At 39.0% G+C, this 11,353-nt stretch overlaps 1 protein-coding gene across 1 annotated transcript; it reads right to left on the bottom strand.

The window, feature by feature from the left end:
• Window positions 1–268: 268 nt before the first annotated feature.
• On the bottom strand, window positions 269–10,653 carry LOC116262207 (E3 ubiquitin-protein ligase HEL2). Its single transcript, XM_031641344.2, has 7 exons — window positions 10,261–10,653; window positions 9,181–9,489; window positions 3,777–3,985; window positions 3,647–3,695; window positions 3,440–3,529; window positions 3,234–3,296; window positions 269–2,385 (listed from the first exon to the last, which is right to left on the bottom strand). Exons 1-7 carry the CDS (start codon window positions 10,426–10,428, stop codon window positions 751–753), a joined length of 2,523 nt encoding a protein of 840 aa, XP_031497204.1. The 5' UTR covers window positions 10,429–10,653; the 3' UTR covers window positions 269–750.
• Window positions 10,654–11,353: the final 700 nt, after the last annotated feature.

Below are 11,353 nucleotides of genomic sequence, written 5' to 3'. Positions count from 1 at the left end.
AAGCTAGGCGTTCTTAACTCGTTCCAGCTTATGATTTTTCTAAGCCAAGCACTCATGGAGAGCCTTTCCCGGTTTCCCCTTTCCAAACATTGCTTCTGCCGCTCGCTTCTTAATCTCGTAATTACCCAAAAGAGCGAACACAACGAAAGCAGCGAAAACTCGAACAGTCATCAAACAATTCTTCTTTTTATTACAAATGTCAAGACCCCAATAGAGTACCCAACCATGACGACGAACACTAAACCAGGCGTAAACACGTTCAAAAATCTACCAAGAAAGCTGCAATGAGCGTCATACTTCCTTTCTGATTCTCATTTAGAATAAGATAAAGTGTACATATCTATCAAAAAAACCCAAAATAATCCCGCTCTTATCGACAACCACCTTCTCAACTTAATTTTCATACTCCCCACTATTTCACAAGATAAATATTCCGAAGTCAAACATTGACGGTGCAGTAAATTCCGATCATAATGGTAGCAAATATGACCAAATTAAACCACCGGAAATCACAGAAAATCCTTAAGAAAATAGAATCTCTTACTGGGGACAAACAGGCAGAACCGACCCAAAAAATAAACACCGCAGACCATTCTGCCATGCCCCATTCGCTTCACCGTCTATCATTAACTCTTGGTCCATGTTTCCTTGTTGCAACCCCGATTGCAGCCAAAGCGAGATCTAGGGCAAAGATGGCACGGGCCATCAGTGCACGTCAGCATCTGAATTCCAGAATGAAGCCACTGAACATCATTTGGACGGTTGTTTCAGAGTCGTAGCCATCAGCCTCTGTCCTCCACCATTCCTCCAAACCCCACGAACAGGAAGGTTTTTGCCACCACCTTTATCAGACACAGTCTCCGCCTGGTGCCTTGGAGAATGTTCTGGCTGCCGCAGATCAAGAAGTGCTGCGGATGAACCATCACCAAGTCGAACTCTATGAAATTTTGAAGTTTTCCGCTTTCCCTTGCTTGTTCCTGTATCACCAGAATTTGAAGTTGATGCACCTTTTGCCATGCCACATGCAGAACATCTTGTGTTCATACTCTCATTTAACAGAGTACATAAACTACACGACCACTTATCACCAGTATCTGAAGCACGCAGTTGATCTGCCCGGAAAGAATCACCTTGTCTGCTAGGAACACTAGACTGCTCATTTACGGTACTGGGCCCTATTCGACATTCAACTGGCACAATCTTTTCCTTTGCTTTGGAAGATCGATATCCATCTTTTGTCAGCACCTCAGCTCCCTCTTCTTGTGGCATAGAGGACTGTAATTTCCTAACTGTTTCAATAAAACCATCTGCTAACAAACTTTGTGAGTTACTACTGTTCCCAGCCTCATTAATTACTGGAGCCTTCCCCTTAACAGATCTACCACCATACCCTGAACTCTGTTTTTTTGTCCCCTGACCAGCTTCTTGAGGCATCCCATTATTCTTCAAACTGGCATTATAGACATCCAAAAGCTCCCTCTGTTTGTGTGGGTCAGGACAGAGGCGTGCAAGTTCAAGAACCAGATGAGATAAACCAAACTGCTGGACATGCGTCAAATAACTCTTTGTATCAATCTGACCTTGCCGGTATTGAGCAGATATTTCTCTGAACGAAGCATATTTCTCCACATTGAAATCCAAACCAGCACGAATCTTCTCCACCAAAGATCTGTTAGCAGCTTGTATGTCCTCCACTTCAAGCAAGGGCCCACTACTTTGAGGCATTTGGTTGCTAGAGATGGAAGACTGCAGTGAAACAGGAGACACCGAAGAATTTGCAGGTGCTCTAGCAATTTTTGTTGTGGCTACCAAATGGCTGGAACTACCACCGCCACTTGATTCCCATGAGGAACCAGAAAAATTAGATGATGCATGTCCAGGATTCACCGATGTCCTTGCCGGAGCAGAACTCAGAACTGGTGTAGTAGCCGAAGAAACCATAGGTGGTCTTCTCTGCGCAGAGTTCAGAACGGTTACACGTCCTTTATTGCGAAGACGAGCAGCCATGGAACTCCGAGTTGACATTTTTTGGTTTTGTACATTATTAGCTTGCACTGCAGGGAGTGGAGGGAAGGAAGACTCTTCAAGAGCTCCATTCCTTGATCTTTGGTTGAGGGCCTCAAGATACCTGGAAGATACCAGTTGTGATTCGACATCAGATGAGGTTGCCAACAACTCAAACGGTATAACTAAACTTTCTTCTGCTTCGATATTATTTGGCCCTGCCTGTGCAGCAGATGATTGAACAAGTGCATTTTCCAGGTTTCTCATTTCCATGCTTGCTTCACTAGCAACTGGAAGTTGCTGATCAGACATGTATCCTCGACCTCTTCTTCGCCGAAAGTCATGTTCGTTACTTCGTCGGTAGCGGAAGCTAGTTGGTATCTGAAAGAAAAATGCCACCATAATCTCAGAAACAAATGAATTTTTTAAAGAGTTCCCCGATAGTTATTACACAAGGAATAATAACAAGAAACCACAGCCTTCTAGTCTTGGACATAAACAGCTCCACAAGTAACAGAGCTCCTACTAGAATTTCCTCTGATGTTCTCTTTCCAGACCAATTATTCAGAGGCAAAAATTTTGCATAGCAAAACTTTTCTAGACAATTTTTTTTGTCTAGCAAAGTTTCACCATGTTTGATTGGTAGAAAAAAACAAGACTTTTTTCATGTTTAATTAAATGAGGAGCAGTCCTAAAAAAGGAGGTAGTTTAGTTTATACAAAAGTTTTCCCCTCATCCAATTTTTGACTAGAAAATAAGTAAAGAAGTAGCCAAAGGGGAATACTTTTCAGGCCCTTTTTGACAAAAATAGGAAAAAAGGGTGCGGCCCAGCACTTTTGGCAAAACATTGGGAGTCTAGCTGTTATTACACTGAAAAGTATGGAAGGCTACATATTGCCTTGATGTTTAGTTCCTCCTTTCCTAGAGGGTAACAGGCTATCCGTGAGGAATTTGACACAGTGGACTGAAAGGGCTCTTTCCTTATGAAACAGTATCATACCTCCAAGGGAAGCACCATAACACAGGGAGGCCACTTCATAGTAAACTAGCTTCTCAATGTGATTTAAAGTTAAATTTTCTCGAGACAAGTATCTATATCCAAAAGCATAAAAATTCTCATTGCTTAAAAGAAAACCAACTATGATTATGCTTATCCAATAATATCAGAATTCCAAGCAAATAACAAACTAAACATCTGTTGGATCAGTTCTCATGAACCACGTACACACCTGAAGTACTGCATTGCGCTTGGAACGAGACATACGACCACCATGTTCAAGAGCATTATGCCTCTAGAATGAAAGAAAGATACAAGATAATCAGTGCGCACTATTAAGATGACTGAGTACAAATATCTTGTGATACAACATGTATCCTCAGCAAGATATAGCATTGCATGCTTAAAATACCATCAAGATAAAGATAAGAAACATACCTTCATTTCAGACTCAGACGCAAACACAACAAATTTCTTCTCAAGGCATGCATCATCTTCACAAAGAAAATGCTCTCTTCGAAAATGCATCTGTAAATTAATAAGAAAGAGATTTTTGAGGATATTAAGACCTCAGCATCTCAGACAAAAGCTCAGAAAAAATTAAGAAAACCAAAGATATGTAACTTCAAATATTCAAACACTTGCCTCCAAATCATCATAGTTTTTATAGTAGTCATACTGCCCTGGATGCATTCTGAAGTTTCAAAGGGGAAAATTTTGTTAAAAAATGAAATAAGCAAAAAAAAGCCATGAATTTACAGAACAAAGAGTGAACCTTTGACATATATGGCAAGTATAATGTTCCGTAGACATATGCAAGTACAGCTCGTTATCCCCATAAAATCTTTTTCTGCAGAAATCACACATAGGGTGACCTGAAAATCCACCCCTATCGCTTTCACTGCCATCTACTTCAGAGTCACCAGTACTCATGTGTTGATTCAACTGAGCTCTTGAATAAAGCTTTTGCTCACAGATAAAAACCTGTTTCAGAATAAAAAAGTGGCTTCAGTAATGTAACCAAATCCATCAGGTAATTCTAATAGTCCCCACGTGGCCCACATGAATTTCTATTAAACCAGCTAAAAGATCAAAAGATAGGACTTCATCGAATTCCATTGCTTTCTTTATTCATTAAGACACAACGAATCATGACAACACCTACTCCATTACAGCCATCTATGCACTACATCTCTCTCTCTCTCTCTCTCTCTCTCTCTCTCTGTGTGTGTGTGTTTGTGTGTGTGTGTGTGTGTGTGCATGTGGGCACTAGCACCAAAAAAACAAAAGGTTTATGGTTAAGCATCAGAGAGAAAGATGATGATGTGCAAAAGAAGACAACTGATATATAGTGAACTAAAAATTTTATTGGTATAAGTACAGATGAGCATGCACATGCACGTATCAGTAACCACTAACCATTACCAAATAGACTTGCATTGCCAGCAAGAAACCTTTCTCTTGCTACATCTCCAATGATGAAAAATGATATTCGCATCAGAGTCGGATCTAATAATAATGACATTATGAATTGAAATGGGAATTTGCACATAAGAGAAGATGGAACTAAAGGCAAAGGTAAATCTGAATCATTCAGAGAGAGAAAAGAAAAAGAAAATTAAGTATCATCAGAAAGATCTGTATTACAAACATGGGCAGTGTAAGGGACGCCAAGGAGTGACCCACTGCCTGAATGAAAGTCAAAACTCCCTCCCTTCTCCTTGCCCCAGGGTCTAGAGATGTGGGTGCCTCACTGTAGGCTTAGTGTCTGTCAGCTTGTACAAAGCTCCCACCCCAAGTTTAAATTTTAACACAGTGACATAACGTCCATGAGATTCAACTAGAGACATGCTGCCCATATGCCCGCGACCCATCCATTTGCACTATGCTCCTTGAGGAGACTGTCTTTTGATCCGTCCTACCTCACTATTACTGTAACCAATAAGGTGGGAGAATTCACCACATGATTCTTTTCACGAAGCAGCTCAATATTAACTTTATCGGTTGTTTTGTGAGTTCCCCATTACCTACAATTTCTTTCTTAAATTGTTAAATAAAAACAACACACGGCAGGTCTCAAGAGGCATAACCAACCGGGCGGCAAATTAGCTTACACTCAATCCGTTTAAAGTTTAAATCTGATGGTTGCTGTCATATTCAGTGTATTATTTTTCAAAACTGTAAATGATAGCAAGCGTGACACGTCGAGTTAAAGAATATATCGTCTGTTCAAGTGTTGGAAGTATAAGAGTATCTCAGTTAAAAATAATAATAATAATAATCATACACTTCAAAGTAAAAAATCAACTTCTAATTTAGCAGGTTATATGTCTTGCCCCTAAAAAATACTCTTCCGCTCACCTAAAAGAGAAAAAAACATTTGGAGGCCAAAAGAAGCTAGAGTCTTCTTCTAACCTGATTTTATTACCATATTCATTGTACAGACACCATAAGTTTTGAGTTAGAATCGCTTTTGAAATTGAATCACTCACCCAACAATTCAGCAGAATCAGCAATGAGTTGATAAAAATAATAATAAATTTTTTACTTAAAAAATAAGTGCATAGATATAACAAAATCACTTAAAATAAAAAAAGTAACAATTGACACTCTTGAATCACCCGCTTAATTAGTTGGCCACTAATTTGACTCAAATCCATTTCGTGCCCATGTCGATGACATCGGTAGTTGAAGGTGACCACACTCCCTTTACTTGCCTGGACACTTGAGAATTGAACATCATCCCTTGATGTAATGTTTGATATGAAGAGATCAGTCTTACTAGTACTCAAATCCAGAAAATACGACATGGATCAACTTTAATTTTGAGTGCAAAACAAAGTGTTGCACTTGTAGAGCATAAGAAGTGTTTGCAATTCCATACTCGTAAGGAAAATAGCACCTATACATTTTTTTCTCGGAATTACCAGGAATCAAAACCTGTTAACCACCTCCCTTGCAGGGAGGTCTTTCGCAGCAAATATTTTGTTAGCAAATCATTTTATCCACAGTTTATCTACTTGGAGAAAAAACTCCTGCCTTCCAGACCCGCCATTAACTGATTGAGCCAGCACTTCTGATTAGAGACAACCTTAATCTTCACAAAATCCTCATCTGCACACATTTCAAGCATCTAATCGCACGGCAAAGCAAATATACTCTTAAGGTTGCTCGCTTGTGCAGAGAATTATCATTTAGGAGGCATTAGATAACATGAATAGTGTGTTAATGTTGCCTCAATTTGTCAAAAAAATTATGTTCCCGTTACTAAATGCCCCAATAAGGAAGATGGTATCCCTGCAAGGAACAAATAAGCTGGGACCAAATTCTGATTTGGATACACAATTTTTGGATCTAGCCTGAATTCTAAGTCACCTACATAATGCCTAAACATGTATAGAGGGCTGAGACACATGAGAACAAACACAGTTCGTGAAATAAAAATGTCCTCCAACCAGATTTAATGTGATTGAGGCCCATAGAACTTGCTGATAGGAAGTATTGAACAAGTGACCAAGAGCACAATGTCAACTCAACTTTTCTCTATAAGCCTGGAATCCTACCATTTTTATCTCATGTCACATGAGTGCCAGGTGCAGATGCAGCACTTTCCAAAAAAAGCTTGTGTATAGGTGCAGCGTTTTATACACACACATACGCACATGCACACATACACCTGTGTTTGTGAAAAAGTTAAAACACATGTAAAGATAATCATTTCATAAACTGTAAAATAAGCCTCTTATTGTAATAAAAGATAACTTAAAAGTTAAAAGTAAGAAGGTAGGAAGTTAAGAACTTTTGTAAAATTAGTATCTTTTTGGAAATTATAACAATATCAAGGTTTCAAACAAAAAAAAACTTTATGTGGCATAAAAACCCGAACTCTTCCACCTAAGTCAGTCATGCATCTTCCTCTCCTGCTGCAAGCTAGGTACATCTCCTTCACCTCCTCTTTATCCACATCCTCATCCTCCTTCTCCCACCTCCACCGCTTCCTTGCTCCTCCACCTCCTTTTATGGTTCTTTTTTTTTTTTGGGTGATGGCTGCCACACTGAAAAGTGAAAACTGCAGAATCACCCAAGTTGACGGTACATTCATGCAACTGGTACATTTACACCTATTTTCTGTAAATATGTTCAGTCATAGTGTATTTTTCTAAAGAAACTACTAAGAGCAGTGTTGTACAATACGTATGATACGGGGCCGATACGTACGATACAATACGTATCTTTTACAAAATATGATACGATACATGCCCCGTATCGTACGATACGGGCTGATTTCAAAAAATGGACTGGAACCCCACTTTTCGAGTTTTTTTTTATAAAAACCCAGCCCTTCTTCATTTTTAACCTAGAGATTGTGCCGCCGTGGAGGGAAATTATCGATTTCCATTGTTAAATCATCGATTTTCAAAATGAAATCATCGATTAAACCATGGATTTGTGCGTGGGTGGCTGATTCTCGTTGGGAGGAAAGAGGTTTTTTTAAATCGTGAAGATGAAAATGAAGAAGAAGATGGAGATGAGGATGAGAATGAATATGATAAAGATTATGAATGAGAGTCGAGAGTGCTTTCATTTTATATGTATTGACATTGAACATTTTCATAATTTCATTATCATCTTGTGATGTAATACATAACATCTAAAACTTGTTTTTTGATGTGGTATCTCATAGACTTATGGACCTTATGACTTATAAATCTATGTGTTTTTTATGAAGAACATATTATTCTTGTTTTTTACTGATTATTGATGAATTTTTTGAATTTTTTTCCTATTTTTCTGATTTATTAAAAACGATACGTTACGATATTTTACGATATAGCATATCTTAAAGCCAGACCGATACGGCTTACGATACGCTTTTTACAACATTGACTAAGAGTGTCTTGACTTAGACTCTTAGTATATCACCATCAGACTGTTTGTTCCACATTTGTGAAGTATTTAAGCAATAATCTATCACTGTCATTCAAGTGATCCTTCTCATCCTTTTCTAATCTATCAATGATGCCCCTGCAGCCAACACTGTGCCCCACTAGGTGACTAGGGGTGGTCATGTTTTGCCCATGCTCCAAGCTTGCCTGGACAGCTATCCCAAGATCCAGCTTTGTGCTTTCTGTGCCTAGGCCGACACCATTGCCCCACTTAGCAAAAGAACATGGTCCTACAAACCATGTGAAATGTTGTCCATACATGTCCGCGGAGCTTGGGCTGGGGATTGAAAGTTTCAAGCTCCAGACATCCAAATATACCAATTCAATCAGATCATACCTTACTATTTTGTTCAGGCAAGTCTGCTCATCAAGCCCAATTACCGTCAGAGCCAGGACTGCATAAATACCTTCGCTAACACAAGAAGTTAACAATGAAGTTAAAAAATGCATAAGGACCAGAATGTATTGCACCCACCTTATACAATAATTACTTCATTGAACTGTCTATTAAAAAAAAATTATGAACTTTAACTAGAAAATGACAAGTTGAGGCTCATTATATGGCGAATCGGTGAAGCAAAAAGTCATCAATTAAACATAATGAGGTAGTAAGCATACTAACAATCAAAAGCGTAATAAGGACAGACAAAAGAAACTTTAGGCTCTAGCAAGCTCAAGCAAATCTATCTGCAAATTACAGTAGTGATGTGATGAATTTTGAAATAATTTTATATACTAGACTCCTTTGACTTTCACACAGACCATACAAAACTGCAAAACACCAATAATTCACCTTACATAATGAAAACAAACTGTAATTAGTAATCGCATGCACCACATTGTTAGAGTTTCACAATCCAAAAAGTTAGGAAATAAAAAGTTCATCATATTAAAAAAACAAATGTGACTACTAGAAACCAACTAAGTCCACTAGATACATACCAGTATTCTTTAGGGGAAAAGTGACCTAAACTCTGATCAGCAAAGAAATTAACATTGAAGAAATATTTTAGGATGCAACTGAACAATCTCATCATGGTATTTATGAAAATGGTAATAGCAAGGAATTGTAGATTGAACATGCACCACTAACAAGACATTGTATGAGGCTTAAAAGATGAGCACACTAAAAAATAGTCTTCAATGCATAACTGTGAAAACTGTGCAAGATATATGTTGACAAGGACATCAGAGTTTTCACAATGGAGAACATTACATTCAGAGACGACTAACCTTCCTTCCTTCCAAACATAGGTCACACATGAAAGTTTTGTGCCTATGAAACAAATGTCTCTTCAATTGATCAATGTTTCTAAACTTTTCCTTTCTTTTTGAAGCTTCGTTCCCTTGAGCTTCCGCTCCTCGTGCATCACATATACTACAAGAAAGTCTGCACATAGCTTTGATCATCTTGTAGTGATCCAGATCATCAAAGTATGCCTGTGTGTCCTCGTGGAACCAATACGAACCAACTTGACCCTCATTGTTACCAGCAGGAAACATGCTAAAATCATTGAACACTCTAGTATAGTCTCCCATGGCCTGCCGATGAGACATGAAATCAAAAAGCAGTTAGCATTGAAAAAAAAGCACAAGTAAAAGCAGACCAGTATAAACTGATTATTATTATAATATTATGTTGAGACAAATCTGTCCCAAAGCTTACTGCATTTGTCCCAAATCGAATAAACTATAAGCTTACCAGATTAACTTTTACGGTTAACGGCCATAAACGAAAACATAATCCCATTGGTGAACCAATATGATCTGATCCAGCGTGCCAACAACACTTAGTCGTCCATTGTTCACGTACTCGTTAGCTCAAAGGCCGCCTATTGCGTAGATTCGTATAAATATAATAACAAAAAAGGCATTGGCAAAACTGGTAAGAAAAATTACCCATAAAGAGCACACGGACAGACAAAGGTTGATGTTTTGCCTCACCAAAATTCTCCCATCCACGTCAATGAAAAACGCGAAACAGGAAAAAGAAACACAGAGATACCCACGAAAGGGGCAAATAAACAGAAGCATCACGAATCTTGATTAAAACCCTTCATCTGGAGCACGAACTAAAATCCCTGACTCGCTATCGAAACCCTAGGTGCTCAATTGCTGCTGGCGGCCCCGCAAAAAGTTCTAGATTGGAGAAGGAGGTAAAGAAAAACTCGGTAAAACGTCATCGGTTCAACTAAATTTCATCGAAAAGAAAGGTGAGAGCACCCAGATCGGTCAAAACAAACCAAAAGACGAAGAAAAAGAGAAACCAGTAGAGAGGGAGGAAAAGCAAGGAAGGAGGAGGGTGGCAAGTACCTTGGTGACGAAAACGGTGGACGATTCCACCTTGCAGATGCAGCAGCGCTTGTCGCCGAGCACGAAACGCAGGCGAACGACGCACGTCGAGCACACCTCCCGGTGGCCGCAGGAGCCGTAGGCGACCCATTCCAGGGGCTCCGCGCACACAGCACAGCAATCGTCCATCTGGTCTGTTCTCAGGCGATCGGAACGGCCGGACGGCGAGGCGGGCAGCTAGAATGGAAGGAAGAGAACGTACGGCGAAGGCGGAGAAGGCGACGATTACGACTCCCAATAATTCCCCTCCCTTTCTCCCGCGGCGACGATCACGACCCCAACGATTCCGCTCTCTCCCTCACACTTTATGTAGTTTCCTGATTCTTACTTCTTCGTCTGAGGCAAATCCCGATTTCAATGATATAAAATTCGTCAGGTAGACTTGTTGACGGATCAAGAGACCTAAGAATAACATGCGCCTGGTTCTCCGGCCTGTTGGGTTTTTTGGATCGCATGAAATCATAAATTTGATCCTTAGATCCAAATCTAATACAACACTTTTTTACTGAATATAGTGCCTCCAGAAGGAGGGGGATCTAGAATCTTTCAATACAGTGTTTAATAGCATTGGATCTGAAATCTGAGGTTGGTCTGAAATTGACGCAGTCACCATTTTTTTTAACTATTTATTCTAATAATTTTAGTTTTGTATTTCACATTCTAAGAAAATTTTGAAAAAAAAAAAAAAAACTTCTCCTGCTTACAAGATAACAAGATTGTAATTGGTTAAATGTGAAATAGTTAAGTACGCAAAAATAATGCTAAAGCACTGTTATATTACAGAGATATCAAAGGATTAGATTCCAATAGGATGTACTCTCAATCATATTCACATCTTAAGATGTTTACTGAACTTAGTGTTGGAATGCAAATGAAGAAAAGTCCACACCATATCCGTCATCTGAACTTCTATCCAAATCTGAATTTGATTTCCCCTTTTAAACCGAATACGAACTGTATTACCATATGTTAGGGAACCAACTTTTAGTATGTACGGACATTGAATAAAGAATATTTGTTAAAAGTTAAATATGATAGAAATCTGAATGAGTTC

This window comes from Nymphaea colorata, chromosome 10 (genome assembly GCF_008831285.2).
Source record: "Nymphaea colorata isolate Beijing-Zhang1983 chromosome 10, ASM883128v2, whole genome shotgun sequence".
Taxonomy (NCBI): domain Eukaryota; kingdom Viridiplantae; phylum Streptophyta; class Magnoliopsida; order Nymphaeales; family Nymphaeaceae; genus Nymphaea; species Nymphaea colorata.
This window is presented reverse-complemented; position numbering and strand designations above follow the sequence as displayed.